The sequence below is a fragment of the Rissa tridactyla genome, chromosome 2 (assembly GCF_028500815.1).
Source record: "Rissa tridactyla isolate bRisTri1 chromosome 2, bRisTri1.patW.cur.20221130, whole genome shotgun sequence".
Taxonomy (NCBI): domain Eukaryota; kingdom Metazoa; phylum Chordata; class Aves; order Charadriiformes; family Laridae; genus Rissa; species Rissa tridactyla.
In genome coordinates, this window is record NC_071467.1 from 9,846,132 (window position 1) to 9,868,095 (window position 21,964).

The window sequence follows — 21,964 nt, forward strand, 5'->3', positions numbered from 1 at the left end:
TGCTAAATGGACTTTCCCTGTCTATGGGACAGGGAACGTTGGCAGAGCCTCTTGACTCACCTAAAGCAATACTAAAATAAACAATTTTTAGTCAGGTTTATAGAGGACATTGGTAAAAATCTGAAGGATACATAAGGCTCATCATTGCTGTAATATGTACTTTTACTATGATAAGTGTGAAAACTGAATTACATCAAGCAGAAATAGGGCCAGGTTACAAAAGAATGCTTTTCTAAGCCGATGTCTTCCCACTCCCAGATTCAAGAGTTAACATTCTGCCTAATATTTTACTTAACTCACCAGGCACACCAGTCTGCTGCGTGACTTTTTCTTGTCTTTGGATTAAACAAAAAATGATTGTAATTCTGCTGGTGTCTATGTCAATGGTGTTGTACAGTGGTAAGTGGCAATGTATTTTTATGATTGATATTTATGCCTAAATACTATTTAAAGTACATGCATTTAGAAGCAATCCTGTAGCAGCACGCCTTCTGTCCCCTCAAACCTAGTTGTTCAGCATCTAAATGCACTTGAATTAGTTTATCTATGGAGTACTTGGAAAACATATATTTTTCAGGACTTGTAGTAAAGCAAGAAATATTTAGTGGGATTAAAAATAGAACCAAAAAAATTGTAACTTCCCCTCTGCTAGCATTTGGTCATTATTTAAGTGCTTTAGACTCCAAAATATTTACAAATTACATATAATCATTCAATACATGTGTACTGTCTAAATTCTCCAAGCCATTCAGTGCATCCTGACATATAACTCAAGTTCATCTAAAGCTCCTCTTTCAAATTTTAGTACGAATAATATTTTTGTCTTCATATAACTCTTTAGATTTTACTGTTATTGGTGAATGAACTTCCCAGTGAAAGGGATGGGCAAACATTTTACATTTCTGCAGTCCCTGCACTTTGTAGGAACGTAATTAAAAGTAGTGGTGTGCAGGTGAAGAGAAGGACTCTTAGAAGGTCTAACACCACTTCTGGTCACTCCGTGGGGTTCTTTCTAAAGGGAAAAGAAAGCTCAGCACCTTCGCATAGACAAAACGCTGCACTGACGTCCTTCAACTTCACCAGTTGCCTCTCTTCTTAGGGGCTGAGTTCATTAGAAGTCAGTAAAGAAACAGGTCTAACACAAAACACATGGGCTAAAATATATTGACAAAGCTGAACCTTAAGACTCCTACTATACGAATAGACAACAGTAAGAATATTAGCATTTCCCATTGCAGTGATAGAGAATGCCAAAATGCCTACATAGTTTATTCATAAAAAATAAAGGGGTATTTAGTCCATATTTAGTCCACAGACGTAAAAGGGACTATACATACTGATAATACCTAGTGCACTCAGAAATACCTGGACACTCAGAACTTTTTTTGACATAACCTTTCAAAGAGATTTCCTCCCAAACCTCAAAAGGCTGTGCCACAGTTTTTGGATTCTTTTCCCCCAGCTAAGCACAAGCTGGGCACAAAGACTGAAAACGTTACCATTTTTAGGTGTGGAGAGTATTATTGATGTATATTTATGTGGGATTTATTCTGCTGATCTCTGCTTTGAGACTGATCAAGATCTAGCATCTTTGTGAGGAGCTAATGTGTTCTACCTTGAATAAATCAAATGGGGTGGGTTTGTGGCACCCTGACGTTTCCCAGCACAATCAAGGTTTCTGCTCCTCGAGAATTATAGCGACTTCATCCACACCATATATGATGACATTTTAACTTGCCATGATTGCAAAACACAGCTGGAGGTGCACCGATATTTTTTTGGATAGGCTTTTTTAAGATAACACTTCAGAAAATCTTTGTCAGAGTAACAACACCACAGGCACAGTCCAGAAACATTTTTACATGTATCTGAATCTTGAAAGAAAATCTGTGGATAAGGTGTACGACTGGAAAACCCAAGAGTTGACGTATCATACAAGTCCCCTCTGGACACGTGCCAAGTCATTTAGCAGGTTTTAGAGAAAGGCGAGAGATGTTGACCTTCCCAGGGTCTTCTGAGGCTTAAGGGATTGATTTTTTTGTAGTGCGATCTTTCACTGGCTACCCAGGGAATGATGTAGAACCAATAGCCCCAAAAGATGTGATAGCAAAAGAAGAAAAGAGAATAATTCATCCAGAAAGTATTTTCTCTTTGTCCTTCCCCCCACTGATTTAAACAAAATTGAGCAATCTTGTTAGCAAACAGTGGTTCATTGATCCTGACTTAGTGGCAATTAGAAATACCGTTCTTCGTAATGAAAGGATTAGAGGGGCCAAAGGTTCACCAAGCTGCTGACCCAGTGGTAGAGATTTTTCTCCAGGGGAGCTTCAAGCATTAATGTGTTAATTGGGCATGTGCAAATTCAGTTTGCTGAGAAGAACGAAGTGCGAGTGAAGGAGCCTGGAGCAATCACAACTTCCAGCAGTTCTGTAACGTGGCTTTACCAATTCTCTCCTCTGTCTCATCTCAGCTCAATGGGATTTTCATGTTTTCCAAAATTTTGCTGAAAGGACTGAATGATCAGTGGCTGTTCATCAGTAGACACTGAGTTGGAGCCATGGTGTTGTTCAGAGTGTCAGACCTGGCTCTAGATGCGCTTGACAGAACATGGCTTGGGGGAAGGATGTTTGTCATTGCTGAGGAAATACGGGCTTTAAGCCACAAAATAAGGGACAATTTTTCTTTAACAAGCATGTGTAAAAATATATAGCATTCAACGCTATTTATTTTGCAAGGCATACCATTATTTCTCTTGAATTGGAATTTCTCATGGTCATCAAGCTTTCAAGAGACTTGTTCCAGTTCTGTGAATAGGCCAGCCTTTACCAGGAGACCTTTTCTGGATTGTGGAAAGCAGTCTGTTCCTCCCAGCCCTGCAGAGGTCCTACAGAAGGGCACTTCTGGTGAATTGCTGCTCATCCAAAGGCTTTTCATTGTGACCATGACTTTCAGGAAAAGAATAACGTAAGAGGAAGCACCTCTTCCTACCTCCCTCAATCCCATATCCATATTCTGCCACTAAACCTGAGAAATGAATTGCTGGAGGCATGACTCTTACCATGAACATCTTGTTCGCTCCATGGGCAGCTTTCCTAATGCCAGTTATTCTGAGACATAAGCTATGCCATGAATTTAACATTCCTTTTTTCTTCGGTTTTCAGATACTTGAGCCAATAAATACCCTTGGCTTATTATCTAAACAAACAAACAACCAAACAAACAGAAAACAACAAAAAAACAAACCCAAACCAAAAACAACAAAAAACCCAACCCCAAAAAAATGAAAACCAAAACAAACCCACCAAAACCTACCCAAACCTTAATGTTTAAATAAATCCAAAGTAACACATTCTCCTGAAATCACGCAGAAGATAAGAACAAGGGAAAAAAAATGGGAAGGGAGAGAAGTATTAGATTTCACTCTAATTCAGGACAAGGGAAACAGAAAAAAATAAAACTGTGGAAAATATACCATAGCATCTTCAAAAGGAAAAAGAGATAATTAACCTTAGAAAGAAATAGTGATAGGAAGAGAGGCAATAGGCAATAAGGACTCAGAGAAACCAAAGCTCTTGACTTCAGATAAGTGAAGAGCACAGGGTTACAGAACAGAAAGATTTGGGACAATGAAAGCAGCTGGGCAACCAAAACAATTTTATACAATTCTACTGATTTATCCCCATAAGTGCTACTGTTCAGAAGAGCACAGGAATACAAGGGTTAGCACGTCCTCACTAGCAATACCTCAGTTTAACAGAGGACTGATTTTTTTAAGCTGAAGTCAATGTAACGCTTCTGGGTTTTCTTGGGTAAGGATGAAGCTAAGCAAGTGTTTCGTGGCTTTGATAAATAAGCTTGCTAGTGTGGGAAGGTATTCAAAATGCCTGCAGCATATGTGTCATCGTGAAGTATATATTGTTAGCTTGTTGAGGGGTTTTTTTTATTTTATTTTTAAATCTTTTTCTTCTCAAATTTGTTTGCTGAGGTAGGTGGCCAAGAATTGGAGCCGCCAGCATTCCTGCCAGAGCTTCTTGACACACCTGAAAGAATCTTGAGTAAGAATGGTTTAAGCTTTACTTTCTACAGCACTGTGTGGCAGTGGGGAATCACTCGTACTTCAGAAGCATTTCAGGGAAGTGTGCGGTTAGCAAATAACTAGTAACTCTTATCTCAAAAATAAACAAGACCGGGGCGGTCTGGGGATAGTTCTTGTCATTTATTTTTTTAAAAAGAAGTGTGGTTTGTTTATTTTTTTTCATTTAGACAATGCCACGTTCTTCAATGGAGTCTTTCAAAATGTGGAAAGTGTTGCATTATTTTTTGGTAAGTATGTGTTCCAGTTGTACTTGAGCACTGAATAGAAATCCCATGGAGTTTGCTTTTATATACAGTGAAAAGGAACCAGGATTTTTGAGGCTGTAGATTTCCCCAAAGACTACTGTAATACTAAATACTGCTGAGTGTCAAGCATTGCTCAATGTCCCTGTCTTACTGCCACATTTAGGCTCTGCGTTCACGCAAAAGTCACCCCATGTGTGACCCGTGCCTGGCTCACCTCCATTTACCGTACATTCTATGGCTGTTTTCTTTCCAGACTGCCTGGGCTCTCACTTCACCTGGTTACAGTCCATCTTCACTAACTTCCCTGCCCTGCTCAACTTTGTGAACAAAATGAAGTGCGTTACTGGTTTTTGTCCCAGGGATTTTGAAGACTATGGTTGCGCTTGTCGGTTTGAGATGGAAGGGCTCCCCGTGGATGAAGCTGATGAGTAAGTCTTACCCATGAGATGTCCTCTTCTGCCCTGACTGGCTGTCAGTGCCCTCCTGCTCTGATGACCCAAAGCATAACACTTGCCTAAATGATTTAAGGACAGTAGTAAAAAAATAGAAGATTTATTCAAAAGGTAAGTCAGTCCCACACCATCCAGCTCTGTTTAATCTAGTCATCACTCACTTGCAACCTGAATATCTGCTATGACCTACAAAAGATAACTTCAACTCTGGTTTATCAGCCCTGTCCTGTAAGCTGGTGAGCATTATCTTTTTGCTGGGCCAACACCCCATACCAGTTGCCTTACAGCATGGCTTGGAAATGGATGAAGTTGAGGTGGTCATAATCTACAGCACGTGATGACCCACTTGCTTCTTTTTTCTCGTAGCTTGGAGTCTCTCTTTATTTCCCCACACTCCGATGTGAAGAAATACTCCCACCCTACAGATCAAAGCAAAATCCCCCACACCTGCGCAACTCTGGTGGCACAGCTGGTTTAAACTGGTTGCAAAGAGTGGCCACTGGCTCAACAGAATAAGTAAACACCATACCTGTCTCCTTGACTTACCTTACCCAGAGGTCTCTAAATTCAGATCAGATCTTTGTCAACAAAACCTCGTTCATTTCTTGTACTGGAGAATTCTGTCTTACACTTAAATCAGTGCCAACACCTGGAGGGCCTGTTAATAAAGTGAGCATGAGGGCATTATTCTGAGCAACTTAGGGGGCTTACAAATTTACCAAACTTTTGGTATTGGGAGCTGCGTAATACTCCAGCAATGTAAGCTCACAGTGGAGTATAATGGCAATGTTGGCATCTGAGGGGAATTTAATCATCAACAGAATCAGGTCACAGCTAAATATGACTTCACGTGTCGGTTAGGAGGTTGAGTAGATCTTGCCCTGAATACCTGTGTGCATGCAGAGGTTGTAAGATGCTGGAGCATCCCAGCACAGAGAAGAACAATTGTAGCTTAATGGCCCTTCCCAGTACCATGCACCAGGAACAAAACCATCCAAACCCCACCCTGTGCTTTGGAGAGGTACCGCCCCAGACCCTGAGCGGGCTAGTGAGAAAAAATGTAATCTCAGGACAGGACAATCAAATGGTTGTTCACCTATGCCCTCAGGAGGTGTGAAAAGAAATTCAAGGAGAACCAAGATCCACCCATATCTAAATAGAAAAAAGTTTTTTTCCAAAATGTAGTGTAAGGTGTTAATTCCCTGAGTGAAGACAGCAATGGTTCAGAAAGGGCCAATGCCTATAGCGAGATGGAAATTAATCCATCCACTTTCCAGTATGGGATGGTTGGGAAAATGAAGATCTAACCCTGCTACTGGAAAGAAGCCATGAGACTTCTTATGAAAGGCTTTCTGAACAATTGTGATGACATGCTGAAACGAGAGCTCAAGTTGGTTCAATGGATTGATACCTGAAGAGCTGAGCACCTGGGCTTTCGCTTCACTCAGCTTCATTTTAATGCAGAGCAGTGTAAATACAGAAACAGCAGAACGATCTATCAGCAGTTTTGTCCTGAGAAACGTCTACAGAGTCACTTTGTGTTTACAAATTGGTGAGCAGTCCTGCCGTGAGGTTTCCTTAGCAGCATGGCAACCCCACTGCAGTTTGCAGCAAACGGAGACGGATTGTTTTGCCACTGACACTGAGATGCCCTTGGTTCAAGAGACCCTCCAAACAGGTGGCTGCTACGTGTCTCTCAGACACAGTTCCCACACTGCTGTAGTTTTTTCACTAACTTTATTTCTTAGAAACTAGTTTTGCAAACCTCGGATCTTATCACTGCCATTTCTGTTTCATAAAACAGGGCTGAACAATTCATGCAGATTTTCAAGGCATTGGAAAATGTTTGTGCCCATAAACCCAACTTTTCCCGTTTCACAGAGCAGCTAATTGTCATCTCCAAATTGGGAGCCTTGTCTACCTCCAAAGTCCATGGGGGAAGAGAAGTGAGGCTTCTAACTGCCTTTATTGTGTGGTGGAAGAAGAAAGCTGCTTTACTACAAAGACAAAAAAATATTTAGCAGCCCTTTCCCATGGCTAAATGGTGCATTTCAATCCTGATTGTTGCACAGAAGAGAAAGCACAAGAAACAAAGGATAACACTGCACATATTTATATACTCTCAACGAGACACGGGGATTCACAAGGCGTTGCAGAGACATTAACCCTCCGTAAGTGCCAGGTTCAGCGTAGTTTTCGAAATTTGCAGTGAGAAAGGCTGTGTCAGGACCGGATCCAAGACATCTAGAGCCGAGCCCTGGGACACTGTTTGGCAGTGAGCTGACAGTTCTGTGGGTGGATATTTGGGCACTGATAGTGGATTTCTCGTTTAAACTGCCTGTAGAGTCTTTGTAAGAGCTCAGAGCAGAAATAGAAGTGTGGTCTCCCACAGCATGCAGACCTGCTCCCACCGTGGAGTTTTGCATCCAGCTGTACTTATCCCACCAGACTGACTCAGGAAAAAACAGTATTCAGTCTTTCTTGTGTCTAGGGACCACACTAAGGACCCCTTTTTGTCTTTTGGCATCTTTTGTGCTCTTGTGTAAGAGCAACATGAAAGCACTGCAGCCTGATCTTGAGCTGAAACTAAATTGTGTGAACTCTGTGTTGTTTCATTCTTTAAGATGCTGTTTCCAGCACCGCAAATGCTATGAGGAAGCAATGGAGATGGAATGCACATGGGACCCAACAAAGGTTTCTACAGATGTCAGCTGCTCTACTGAAAACCTGACCTGTGGTAAGATGAACCTGTCACAAGCGCAACACTGGAGCCTCGCCATGACCGAGACATTTGTTATGGTCTATCTGCCAAAAAGTCATATATAAATTAGGCAGAAGCTGCTCCCACGTGTGGATTTTTAAGGCCTAAAGTGTTCTGCTCGGGGGTGAATGGAAATAGGAATACACAGAAGCATGAAAGCCCAGCTAGGCAGGAAATTTGAAGTCCAGTAACCAGAATCTGGTCAGGGCTCCTCTAGCAGGCAGCCTCTTGCTGAGGTTTCCCTGACTTTGCAGGACCACTAAGCATTGCTTGAGATATCTCCACACATTGGAAATGCAGTGTTTGTTGGAGAAAGACCTGAAAAACAGCACTCTCCTGAAAATTCAAGGCCTGATTTCTATATACTTTGAGGAATCACATTCTTCATTCACAAGATCATATATATACTCCTCAGATACATTGCTCCATGCAATACTAATACAGTCCTGGCAAGTGTGGGGTGGGGGACATTAATGCCTAATCAATTTTAATATAATTTTTCAGCAAGTATTGACTCTCAGAAAAGACTATATGCTAGAACATGGCTCGAGGATACCAGCAAGGAGGAACAGAATCCCCAAACCAATACCCTTACAGCTTGTTTAAGCAACAATCTGATCCAATTTCCTTTTTCTTTGTTTCAAATTAAATCAATTTTTGCCAACCTAAAAAGGTCCAAACACATTTAAACATGAATAGTGCTTTTCTAGATCTTTTCATACTTAATGATCAGAAAACATTTTGTTCAAACTTAAAAAAAAAAAAAAAGGAGGGGGGAAGAAAAAAAAAGAATATTCCCCATCGAAATTGAGAAACATAAGTGTGACAGCTCCAAAAGGTCAATATTTTGTTTTTTTTTTTCTTTTTTCTTGAAACCCTGAAAGGTAGAAGGTTTTGAAGTGGGAAAATAGTATTTCCTGGGAAACTGTTTCACAACCTTTATAAGGAGCAAAACACATCTTATATGAAAGGCTTGGCTTGTGGTCTATGACTTCTTAAGTTTAAGAGGAATATTTTAATGACGTCTGTGAAATGTCAAGCTCTGTATCAGCTGGGGTAAGTTTTCCATGGAAAAACTAGAGGCAGCCAAGCACTGCTCCGTAGTCCTCGCTGCTCCGCAGAACGACCTGGCACAGGCAAGAAGTCTATGGCCAGCCGTGCCAGGCTACCTTGGGTGGCGTTTTGAAAACAAACCATTGAGGTTTGTTTGAAAACAAACCGAGGACTATGAAACTTGACTGCATTTAACGTGAGGAAGCACAGTCTGAATAGGTTTGCACTAATGAATATAGGCACAAACCTTACGGGGAGGAAAAAGCAGGAGGCAGAACAGATATTTCAGTAGTACCTTGTTTGGATTTTTATTTTACTTCCAGAGTCTGGGGGTCCCTGTGAGCAGTTCCTCTGCAACTGCGACAAAGATGCCATTGAGTGCTTTGTGAACACACATATTAACTCCTCCTTGAACGGGCTGGATGTCTCTTTCTGTCCATCTCCGGTTACAGGTAATAATAAGGATCTGATCGACTGCTGCCCCTTGCCGGTTTTTCTGCTGGCATCAAATTTGACCCAACGAGAATGAAGCAGTAGCTGGGGGCTTTCCTGCACTAAATCTGGCAGTCTGTCCATTCTCCCTTTCATGTGTCCTTTCTGTTTGCTGCTACTCAAGTGAATACCAAGAGAGAAGAAGGTGGACTAATTGCCATCCTGGAGCAAGTCCAGGGGAGGTCACTGAGCTGGTGAGGGGGCTGGAGCATGTGATGAAAGAGGAGGAGGCTCAGGGGAGATCTTTTTGCTGTCCTCGATACTCAGTGGGGTGTGTAAAGATGGAGCGAGATTCTTCCTGGAGGTACACGGGGACAGGACAAGAGGTAAAAGACAAAACTGCAACAGTGAAATTACAGTTAGATATGAAGAATTTTTATTATTTTTTTTCAGGAGGCTCCTGCCAGCCCTGTGAGGCTTTTGCCAACATGAATGAACGGGCGATATTTGGGGTGATTAGTGACCCACTGAGGTCACTAGCAGGAATGCCAAACTGAAAATATTGCTAGCTCAAATCTCCCCTTAAATCATGCAAAAAAAATCTAGCTGGAAAGGCAAAAATAGACCCACTCTGCTCTGTTACTTGGCTTCCATCTTGGAAGGAAAAGTCCTCTCTGAAGATGAAGGGGATATCTATCTTCATTGTCACACACTGATCCGGGCTCTGTAGCTGGAATTACAGCCTTGTAAGGCTGAATACCTGTCCTGTGGGAACAGGGCTGGGTTAAACACTTAATTCATATGGATTGCAATCAGAGCACGGCAGGGGATGGACCTTTGAACTCCCAAGCTGAGACAGATGTGAAAAACCAATGCTAGTTTTTCTAATCCTTTGGCCCGTGTTCACACCCCGCAGTGCTAAGGACAGATACCGACATCTCTATCATGCTCTGGATGTGGGCGTCCCCTTGTGAACAGGTCAAGGGAGAAGAAAATGCCACAGGAAAGTTTGCATCAAAGCCAGAAAATTGTTTCGTGTAAGCCTGTAATCTTTCACTGGGATCAGATGGCTCTAATACAAAGTATGGCCGTTCCAACACATTACAAATAAAGGGGAAATTGTTAGGTGCTAACAGGAAAATCATGCTGGTTTTACCACTGCTGATAAAGATCGATTCAATTTCAGCTCACTGAATACCTCCACTAATTTTAGGCTCCTGATTATATTTCTTAATGGGGAAAAAAAAAAATCCTTTGAATGAAACATTTTTATTTAGTTTTTACTCACGTTATTATCTTTCTGTGCAGCTGTTCTGTCCAGTTCAGGCTGTGGGGGAAAAAAAAAAAAAAATCCTATCTGAAAAATTTCTAGGAAAAGGATTTTGGTAGATTCTTCATTACAGAGAAAAATGTGAATGAAATGGTTATATATTTGCCTAAACCTTTCCTTTAATAGGAATAAATTCAATGAACTCCTGATTGTTGTACTATTCAGATTAAACAGTGACAAACCCCCTTCTCACACTTCAGTCTATGAGAGAGCTTTCTCCTTTTCAGAAACCACCAGCCAGAGAGCAATGACAACACTTCACACAGAGGGTATGTCCTTGGCTCTGTAATCCTTCGGTAGGAGTATATTAAATCAAGATAAATTTATACGCAGAAAAATAACATGGGCATTTTGGAAGCTATTAATTCCTTTCTGAGAAGCAAAGACAAGTTTTAGCAAGATCTCAAAACATGAAAGTAAGAGAAAAAAGGCTATTAAACCAAAGCCCCGGTTTTTGTGACCAGCTTTTACACAGGTGCACAGGAAACTTTCAGCCAAAAGACTCATTTTTCTGAGAAGGAATTTGGAAGAGTAGCCTGAAGTTCATTTAGAAATAATATAAGAAGAAACACACGAAAAGCAACTTAAAAATATTTTCAGATGGATCCTTTATAATTTGCATGCACGTTTAAGGCCCTGCTTCAGCAAGGTTCCTAGCCAAGCGCCTGGATTTAAATGTTTAACTTTTCTGTTTAAATGTTTAATTCTTATCTTCATACCTTCGCTGTAGGCCACGTGTTTAACTACCTGCTGAAACGGGAATTTAAAGAATGCTGATTGCTAACCAGTTTCTCTTGCTTAGGTTGAAACTCTTTATGATAGAGACTGAGGGATTTTATTTTTTGTATTACACTGTATGTTGCTGAGTAGAATTTGGTATCAGCAGTGAATAAATATTAAGGCAGGGTTTTAATACTGTTGCCGTAATTATCAATAATTAGGTTTGTACTTGCTATATTTATACCATGTAATAACTGTACAAAAAGCACAAGGGTAGTAATATTTAGAAATAAGTTCCATTCTGATGACTCGGACTCTGTGATGCCAAGATCCTGTCTAATAAACATCGTAAGGCGTGACTGGCGGGAGTAAGAATGCTTTTATTTTTGCAGAATTCCTTCATCATGGGACAGACAAAACACAGGCTGCAACTGCATCCGTGGAAGAAGGTTTGCAACTTACTGTGCAAAAAGCACAGTTTACCGCTCCCAAAAGCTGAAAGAATCAAATACAAGAATGAGCTGTTTGCTTTCTTTCTGCCCTTCAGAAAGGACAGACGTAAAAGTAGATAGAATGTTTTGGTGATCAAATTCAAGACTGAATGAGAAGGTGCAATTTTTCAATTTGTGCATGTGATGTGCTTGATGTGATGTTTACAGGAAGTTTCCCAAGGGCTAAAAATCATCAGTCTATGACAAAACCCATTTTCATCCGAACAGACTTCTTTTTTTCCCCCAGGAACAGGGGTTGCAGCAGGTGAGCCGTTTCGTAGAGACGTGCTGGGTGGGTGCCAGCCCCTGGACCCACAGCCCATTGCATATTTGTTGTCATTAAAGAGACACGTAATAATACAAGATCAAACAGTGGCATGAGGAAAAGTTGGGCACGGTTTATTGCAAATGTGCCAGGAGTGTGGTAGTTTATTTACTTGCAATGTAGAGATCCAGGTTGAAGTCCTTCTCACTGCGGTGCCTCTTGGGTGAGTTCTTGAACAGTGAGACCGAGTGGTTCTTCTGAAAATATTCATTTTTTTCCTGCTACGATCAATAGCTATCTTATTCAGGAATGGAAGCTTGCAAAATCTCTTTGCTGCGGTATGAGAAAACTATTCTCTCCCTACCTGCATGGTGGGTGTGCACTACGACACAAGAGGCCATGGACATGAGTAAGTCATCCAAAGCCCTGGGTGGCTCTGGGAGGGCACACCTGGCAAGTGAAGGCCGAGTCATACAGTAGTGAAATACAGATGGAAACCAGTCTTAGACCATCCACTGCCTGATTTAGCTGACGCAGTCTTGTAATGTGGCCTCACCACAAGCAAAGCCACACTGTGATGTACAGAGACCCCGTATCTGCCAAGCACAGAAGCAATGTGCTCTGGATGGGGGCCACCAAGCCACTGCTCAACTCAGAGAAACTCGGGAGTGATTTTCTGGGGAGAGGTGGAAAGTTGCACTTTTTGAGAACTGAAGAACCTGGTTTCAATCTGTAGTGTGCTCTTCTGTATTTCTCAAAGGAAGTCATTGCTCTAAGTGTGAATCCAGAATAATGCAAAACCACATGGAATTTTTCTTCTTCTTCCTCTTCTTCTTCTTCTTCTTCTTCAGAAAAAAATACTTCAGACTTTAAGAGGTTTTTTTAAATTTTTAAAAAAGCGTCACACACATAGGGGTACCTATCTGAAAAGGCTTTGTGATGAGTGTAAGTACTGGCTGTTCCTTCACTTATTATCATTTTCCTGTTATATCAAGGTAGGTTAAAAAAACCCAGATATTTCCAGTTCTCACCGAACAACAGCTCCAAGCTTGTTTTATATATTTCTAGCTGCTTCTGGGATGCTTGGTAATAGAAAACTGAGAACTCCTGAGGGAGTGAGTGCATCTGTATTTGCACATCTGTAGCAATCTTTTACTTCACAAGAAAATGATTACTTGTGCTCTCTAGAGGCATAGTTCATCCTAAGGCTCAAAATATTGTCAAGGGATAAAAACCTGTATTAGGAATTTTAGAAAGACGAAAACTTATCACAGATAACAAACCTAGTCAGACTTTGAAGGAAATATTTGGGGAACCATTTACCATTTAACTAGCTTTCTCCCTGTTTAAGCCCATAGGAGCTTCACCATTGACAACTGTGGGAACCGCATTAAGCCAAAGCTAAATCCTACTCAGAAACTTGTTCAAGGGTAAAGACATTGTTCCTCACGTCACCGCACCCTAACAACAGACGGAAAGATGCAGAGAATTTTTTTAAAAATCCTTTATATATTTATAATTTATCAAAACGTATCTGGTGATAAATGAAAAAAGTCTATCGAAAAATAAATTAGAGGTTAGGGAAGTATTTGGGCTTATAGCTTTCAATGCAGGTAAACATGAGACGTTCATGAGGAATGTGGCATCCTTCTGTGCACAACACTGAGATTTTAGACATAGTTCTCTTTACTGTAATTGTCTGTCAAATGGATTTAATATTGAATTTGCTGCTTGAGTCATATGTATGTTGCCTCTTTGTTAGTGTAAAGCACATTATTTGAATGCAGTAATGAGATTATTGTATTAGTATCACTTTATCTACAACAATGGATGAGAGACGCCGCAGAGAAAAATAGGCAAATCTCTGCACAAGAAATGCCTAGGTTGTCCTGCTTTGCTAAAAAAGCTCTTCTCAGCAGCCTGATGTCTCACAAGAAACTGTGCTGGAAGCTTGTTTTCTAAGTTTACATTTTTTGTCTTCAACAGTGATTTCTTTTGAGGCCAGTGAGACGGCCGTGGGAACTTCCAAAGCTGGAGGTAAGACTCTGATTACACTTTTGTTGATGAATCTGTCACTCCTGACTCCAGGTGAAAACAGGTTTTCGTTAATGAAGCTCTGCAGTGTCACAGGCAAAAATCGGGATTTCTGGAATATACCCCTAGTTCTTCTGCTGACTTGCACATCCCTAAGCAAACCACTTTGTTTCTCCTAATTACCGTCTTTATAAAACAAGGCCAATAGTGATGTTTGCTTAAGTTTTGTGATGTTTTCAGTAAAAGTTGCTCCAGAAATGCATTGCAAAAACAGAAGATGAAGGTCACTACCACGATGCCTCTGCTTTTTGTACAGTTACCACGAGGGACCACAGAGGTACAGCTCCTGCTCCCTCCGTCCCCTCGATAGAAGGTCAGTGACTCTCAGCTTTCCTTTTCCTTTGGCTGACACAGCAATACTTCATCGCAGTTAAAAATCCATGAGCGGTGACAACAGGGCTGCTGGGGAATCAAATTTAGACGAGGGTCAGACAGCAGGTACACAAACAATAAAACCAGACTGAGGAATATTCACTGCCTGTTGCCTCCAGCCACTCATCGCACTCCTCATGCAAGTATTTGTGAAAACCTCTTCATATAAGGTTTTCCCAATATAATGGTTGGTCCTTTAAATTACATTCATAGCATCTGCTGCCAGAAGGGTTCATTTTGATTTTGCCTCCTCCTTTATTATACAGAACTTCATGGAACTCTTTCCCAGTCTAAAACCTACTTAATCTTTTGCAGTTGTTATTGCTTTGAGCCCGGCCACACCAGTAGCTACTGCGAGAAGTGGGCATCTTGGGAGACTTGACAGTTTCCAGAGGCCCCTTTTTTGAAGAAAGGATTTTTTAGGCAGACTAAAATGCACCAGAAAAATGTCAAGGAACACTGAATACGGAGAGTAGAAAGTAGTCATTTTTTTGCCTCTGATTATAGTGTCTGGACCATGTCTCCCACCCCCGTACAGAAATACGCCATCGCTGTACTAAGCACTGGCCAAAATCACTAAATGTTCTCCTCCATCAACTTGAATGTACCAGAAAATCTGTGTGTTGTGCTGTGAGGTCTGCATGGCTCCTGGAGGATTACTTCTAATATCTTTTCTTAGCGAAGTGAAGAATTTTCCAAAGTCCAGTTTTATTTTTTACATCTAGTAGGGATCGCTTTCATTTCAACACACCACTGTCAAACAAAGTGGATTGCTGTTGCTCCCTTTCTGCAACCTTCCATGGTTTTCCTTGGGTTCTTAGTGGTTCTTTCATTTTTTTTTATCTATTCTCTTATCCTGTGACAGCTTTTTTTTCAATACATACTAAAATCCGAACTTCAGAGGAACGAATTTAGTGAATTTGAGTTTAATCCAATTAATAAGTTCAGCCAAGGAATTTTAAACAAAAGGGTTTAAAAATGTGGAAACATGTATTCACTAGTATTTTCAAAGTATTTTGTTTGTGAAATGCCACGTTCTTCACATTGACATTTAGAAAACCATTTGATTGACATTTAGAAAACCATTTGATTTCCATTTGATAACAGTATTTTCATTTACAAGTTAGCTTATATAAAAAATTAAAGTTGAAAAAGAAAAAAAAAAAGTTAAGTAATCCCCAAATTAAACAAAACATTCCTGGCCAACAATAAAGCTTCAGGTAATCTAAAAATAAAAATCAATTTAAGTTTTAGGATGAAAAGTCTCCTTAAAATTATGTTTCTATTCATCCTCAATTTATTTTCTCCTTAATAATTGCTTGTGGTTACAATGAAGCAAATCCTTCAGTTGCCCAACTCTGCACCAGTCAAATAATCTTCTACCTTCCCTGATGTGGCTATCAGTTTTGGTAGCCCCATGTGAATGGATTTATTTATTTATTTATTTATTTATTTATTTATTAAATTTACTGAGAAAATGATATCTCACCTGCACTTTATCTCTTGGTATGGCTGACTAATCGGTAACCTATGTGATTTTCAGCAGCTGGCACAGCTCTTCACCTTAGTACGCAACATATAAAATAACAAGAAAAAATAAATCAGTAGTTACGCTGGTCCTGTTTAACCAGCATCTTGTTTTCTGAAAAGGAAGAAATGTGAAAAAATGACCAGTGTGGGTACTCTTTGCTTTTCCAGTCTTCATTTTGGATTTTTTTCCTCTGTGACCATCAGTTCACAGGAGTTCTGCCTGAGGATATTACTCTGACCTGCTATCTAAAATGAAAATCTTGCTGTTTTTTACTCCATGTCTTCTTCCGCTTTCCCCTTTCTGCTTATTCAGAAAAGGATGGATTTATGGAAGCTGTGGTCCCAGTGGAACAGAGAACCACCTCCCCAGCCTCATTCCCAGGAGATATTAACTCAGTGCAAGTCAAAATTGTCCCCACCGAGAAGATTCCTGCAGGCACATCTGCAAGGACAAAAGAAAAAGGCAAGTAAAAACTCAATTACGCCTATTCTAATTTACAGCGCTCCCCTATTCCTGTTCCCAGATATCTGAGGATTCAGCATTTTTCACAGACATGTAGAATAACAGTATTTTCCTAAATCTGGACAGATTACATAGAATACAGGGTGGACAACAAGGACTGCACTGGAAAGGGCAGTTCACTGCCAAACCCTGACCAGGCAAACTTAACTAACCATTAATGAGCAGTCTTCCATTTCTGAATTAAATGTTAGAAGATGGCCATTGACTATGGTTCAGAATATGCACTTTTGACACATTACCGAAAAAAGAGTTTATTCTACCTTTGCAAGTCTGATCTATGCATGTGCCATCCCAGAGACAGGCCCTGCAGGGGCTGGGCAGAGCACAGCGTCCTCTGGAATAGCTCTGGAACTGGTGCTGCCTGACAACGGACCCCATGAACCTGCTGGAAAAGGTAAATGAAGGGTTTTTTTCTAGTTATATCTAATGAAATATTCCGCTACCTCTATATGAAAAGGGAGGTGTATGTTATATTATATACAAAGATTATAGTTACTCTAAACCAGTTAGACAAGCACATATGTATTGGTATTTATAAGAACAGGAGCTGCAGTCATCTGCCAAAGCTAACAACAGTTTAACCTCTCCCACCAATGTGCTATCCTTAACGCTTACAAAAGCTATTTATGATTAGGTTATAAGTACATTTTTCATAAAGTACGAGATCTAGAATGAGCTCAGTGAATGTTTCCCCTTGCTTTTGCTTTTAGGCAGTAATTTAATCACATCTTTGAGTTACTTGATTTTACAAGCAGCAGAAGCAATAAAAGGAACTTCCCCTGCTCCTCACTCCGACCTCTTTCCCAAGTCTTGCCAAAGTTGGCCTTTTTCTCACCGTTTCTGATTCTGTTACAAATCCTGCCCAGAGATTTGGAACAGAGACCCCAAGACATTTCAGACCCATCACTGCTGCAAACCCACACTCTTGGGCTCTCCATCCATCTTGTTAGGCTTCCCAATGGAGAGAAGCAGTCCCAGAACGGGAACAGAGCAGATATGAAGAATCAACGCAGCCTTCCATAAAAATGGAAAATTTGATGGGATTATAGAGTGTGCTTGTCAGTGCACAGACCTGGGTTTTGTTCTTGGTGAATTAACATGAATGAGCAAACATCCAAGCAGGTACATGGCCAGAATTTCCTGCTGGGGAAAGTAATCCAGGGCTGTCCCTGGAAGAAGCAGGGAGAGTCAGTCTAGAGCTGCAGAAGGGAAGATGGGATTATCCACAGGAGCAAGGAGGATGCCCAGGGAACAGCAGCCTATCCTCTCTCTCCCACAACCCAACCACCTGCAACTTCAAGTCCTTTCCGTGGCAAAGTCACAAAAGAGGACCCCTTCACTTTTTTTTTTCCTAACATGGAACAACTCTTCTCTCAAACTTTAGGGATAATTCCCAGAATATCAGTTCTTCCCGAGTGGGTGAAGCCACAGAGGCATTAGAGTTGGGACACAGAGATACCAAAACCTCAGCAGCTCAGTAACCATTATGACAGATCGCTCCTGCATTTGGGAGGGAGGCATCATAGCTGTAGTCGAATTGCAGTTAAAACGCGTGAATGTGATAATCCAAGGTGGTCTTCCCCGCTTTGTGAGATCAGGAAACAATCCTCTTTGAAGTGAAAATCCAGAATCTTTTCTTGGGGAAAGCCGCATTATTACTGATTGCTCTGTAACAGCAGCCAGGCTTTACCGGGACAAGTTTTGTAAGCATACCATGAAAGAATCATGCACATCTTAGTCCTAGTACACTTTTAATGCTAGGTGGAAGGTACTTCAAAAGAAAAAATAGTTATTGTTTCCTCCAGCACACCGTAGCCATTGCCCAGCTACCACTGTGCAAGCACAAGAGGTTAGGACTCTACTGGAACAGGCTGCCCAGGGAAGTGGTTGAGTCCCCATCCCTGGAGGTATTTAAAAGACAGGGAGACGTAGTGCTTAGAGATATGGTTTAGTGATGGTTTTTGTCAGAGTTAGGTTGATGGTTGGACTAGATGATCTGAAAGGTCCGTTCCAACCTAGGCGATTCTGTGATTCTATGATTTTCTGAATCAGCCCAGACAGACGCTACTGAATACTCAGCTATGTTTGAATATTCTATAAGAAAAAAATAACTACGAAGGATTACAAAGGATTGCAAAGTACTGTCATTGCAATCCAATTTGACTTGTAATTTATACTTTCATAGGGATCTCTCTACCCTTTAAATATTTTCCACCCACTTCTGTTGTCTTGCTCTGTAGTACTCTGAGAGCCGTGGACTGGAGCAATAATTTATAACTAGTAAAATGTTGTCTTTAAAAGTCTCTGATAGCTCTGAAAATACTTCTATCATCACAAGTGAGCCCCCAACCAGTGAAAACACGATGTGTCAAATAATACCATTTTTTTGCTTTATAGTGTGCGAGCGATTAACCTTTCTGCAAGAGAGAGGCAATGGAGGAGTGAAGAGGGAGCTGCCCCAGCTGGGAGAAATGCTGTTCTGTTTAACTGAGCGATGCCCAGAGGAATTTGAGTCTTACGGTTGCTACTGTGGCCAAGAAGGAAGAGGTTACCCTACTGACCCACTGGACAGGTGCGGGCTCTTCTGCAATCTGTCATTAACTATGGGTATTATTGGGGTGCCTATGGACCAACAAAGATCAGTATACCTTTTTTTGGGTCTTGTATTTTTGCGTATCAGTAGTCAGGCCACATTTTGAAAAAAAAAAAAAATAGCCACTGAAATACATAAAACACGAAATAGTCTAATGTCACTAAGACACATTCTGTTACTGTATCAATGTTTTGGACAGGACTTAAGAACTCAATTAAAATAAGAAAGGAGAACAATGGGAGGTAAGCAGAGCAGAAAGAACAGCATATCAAGAGAGATGAGAATAAGGGTTGCCATGAAACTTGGCTAACAGACAGTTTGGGAAGTGATTTATGAACGGAAGAGTTGGCATACATCTGTGCCGTGCTCTCCTTCAGAAGAGAGTATGGCTCGAGAGAGACCTGCCACAGCCAACTGTGTGCTGTCTTGGTGCAACTGGTGAAGAGGAGTAATTCCGGAGTAATGCAGAGAACTCAACCAAAGTAAAGAAATCTCATTGAAGAGTGTCGCATTTACAACTAAAAAACTCTCCCTGTGTGGAAGCTCATAATAGTTGGGGCCACATCAGGTTTAAGTATAGCCCTTACGATACAGCAGACTGAGTTTTCCTGTACTTGCACACAAATAAGTCTGCCTACAGATGATAAAGCAGACCACAGGAAGGCTAGTCATGGCTCTGGCTATCACGATGCAGTTTTCAGATTTTCATCCAACAATACTTGAACACTTGAAGACACTTCTCAGAGAGGATTAGGTCATAGTTACAGTTGTAATTACATGGCTTGAAAGTAAAACAAAACCCACCAAAAACTACAGCACTGTTAAGCAAATGATACCAAAGGAATTAGGATGGAAATTCCGAAAGCAGGATAGGAGGAGGGTAGGAACAGGTTTGTTTTATTTTTTCTTCTTCCTTACGGAAAATTTTTTTCCATCATATGAAAAATAAATTTCTCAGTTTTAATGGGCATTGAAAATAAATAGATAAAATAATTGTACTAAATAATTATACTAAAATAAGAGTATTCTGTGATGCAGGAGTAAATACCTTTCAGTGACATCTACTGTTTATTTCAGGTGCTGCTTCGCTCATCACTGTTGTATGGAACAAGTTAAGAAACTTGGATGTCATGCAGAAAGAAGTTCAAGATCTGAAGTTGTGTGTTTTGATCATAAGCCAAAATGTAAGTTTGGGTTAGAGGAAATTCCTTATGTCCTGGTGGCAGCGTATCAAAGCATTACAGCCCAAATGCCAGCAGGCCTGTGAGCTGCTACAGCTGAGTATGGGGACAGAAAAATTTGGCTTACAGAATGTTAGCAATGCTTCACTATAAACACAAGCTTTTTTCCTGATTGAGATAAAGGTTATCACACCACTGTGTACGATGGGACCAGGTCAGGCTGAGAGAATTGCATTCAGGTATTTTATGATTAGAGACAGACGTCAGCTGTTCATGTCTTTATGTTTACAAATTCACCTAAAGCCATTCAGACCTTCAGCTGCCTGGCACCTTGGTGTCAGGCTTATATGTAAATGATTAAAGGTGAATTTGAAGACTAAAATTCAAGGCAGATTTGCAAATGTTATTTTCAAAAGCTCGTCTACCCATGGCAAATTACACACTGACTAATTGTAACTGCTTTCAAACATTATTTCTGAAACTTCTTTTTAAGGTATTGGTTGGAGCATGTGTGAGAAACTACTGTGTGCTTGCGATAAGACAGCAGCCGAGTGCATGGCTTCTGCCTTCTTCAATGAAAGCCTTAAGTTTCCACACAGGCAAGAGTGCCACGAGGAGAAAGTCTCATGCCAAAGAGACCCTTACGAAAGGCCTTCCATTGGCACAGAAACAGACACCGGGATCTCCAGCTCCGAGGAGAGCAGTGAGGAGGAAGGTCCACTGTGGAGCGTGTTAAGAAGAGCCAAGAGAGAGACACGCCGTCCCCTTGGAAACTCCAGAGTTGTGCAACATGAAGGCAGATAATCAACCACGTGGAGAAATGGCATGGAGACTTTCAGAGTCAGCCATTGCATACCTTACTCTTTATCACTCTACAGGCTGCTTACACTTTGCAGCACGCAAATGACACAATCGTAGACTAGGTATTACACGTTAGGCTGTGTAACTCCTCACCGCAGTGAAGTCGGCACTATGGACCATGTATTTAGGTCAGATATTGCCTTAAATAATTATTTGACAGTGTTCTGTATAATTCCATTTGATTTCTATGTAAAATCTGTTCTGATCAAAGACTGATCTTTGTTGATTGTGTAGTTGGTTCAGGCCGGATCTTGCTGATGGTGGCTAAGTATTTCAGGTGTTTAATTAAACCAAACTGCAACTACTCCAACTCTTTTTGCAGATGTTCTTCCTTTATTGAGCTAAGCACAAGACATCCAAAAGAAAAAGTAAGGTAATTATATAAAAATGGGTTCCTTCTTCCATTCTCATCAAACAGCAATTTTCAACGTGCAGAGTTTCTGCTAGTCAAACAGATCATGACAGTAAAAGACACACTCCTTGCCCCAAAGCTGCATACTACGCGTGGTTAGCTATCTCGTTTTGAGAGATTTCAGGATGCTAAAGGGAATATTTTAAAGGTTCTGCTTCCTGGGATCAACTAAAACTAATGTATTCTGAAGTGTGTAATATAAAGCTGGAATTATGCTTTTTTCTTTTTACTGAACCCAAGTTTGTTTGCTTTTTTTTTGTTTCCAAATTCACCACTCATAAGGTTCACCAGCTATCAGACAAGAGCAGTATAAAAGGATATGTACATCCTTTTACTTGATAAGACACTAATTTAGACTATGCTTTGACCATAAAATATTGCCACAAGAAATAAAATTACTACAACATGACTACTGATAAGAAAGCTAAACAACAAAATAAACCCATCCAGGGTCAAAATCACTAGCACCCTTGTTACTTTGATATGAAAGGTGCACACAAAGGTATAATCTTTCTATGGCTTTCTGATTTGACTTCAGTTGTACAGCACACAA

The 21,964-nt window shown here is 40.7% G+C and overlaps 1 protein-coding gene across 1 annotated transcript; it reads left to right on the forward strand.

The window, feature by feature from the left end:
* The first annotated feature begins 353 nt into the window (after positions 1-353).
* OC90 (otoconin 90) lies at positions 354-20,942 on the forward strand. Its single transcript, XM_054193490.1, has 15 exons — positions 354-391; positions 745-751; positions 3,986-4,055; positions 4,264-4,323; positions 4,595-4,769; positions 7,418-7,530; positions 8,931-9,059; positions 10,597-10,638; positions 11,482-11,538; positions 13,832-13,882; positions 16,155-16,304; positions 16,660-16,758; positions 18,762-18,936; positions 20,035-20,141; positions 20,632-20,942. The coding sequence occupies exons 1-15, from the start codon at positions 354-356 to the stop codon at positions 20,940-20,942; spliced, it is 1,584 nt and encodes a 527-aa protein (XP_054049465.1).
* Positions 20,943-21,964: the final 1,022 nt, after the last annotated feature.

What these genes read in the sequence shown, in the direction of transcription:
- OC90 (XM_054193490.1), top strand. Translation starts at nt 354, where the DNA reads ATGATTGTAATTCTGCTGGTGTCTATGTCAATGGTGTT. An exon ending in AAGTGTTGCATTATTTTTTG is followed by an intron (nt 4,324 to 4,594) that starts GTAAGTATGTGT and finishes TTTTCTTTCCAG; the next exon opens with ACTGCCTGGGCTCTCACTTC. An exon ending in GGGAACTTCCAAAGCTGGAG is followed by an intron (nt 13,883 to 16,154) that starts GTAAGACTCTGA and finishes CTGCTTATTCAG; the next exon opens with AAAAGGATGGATTTATGGAA.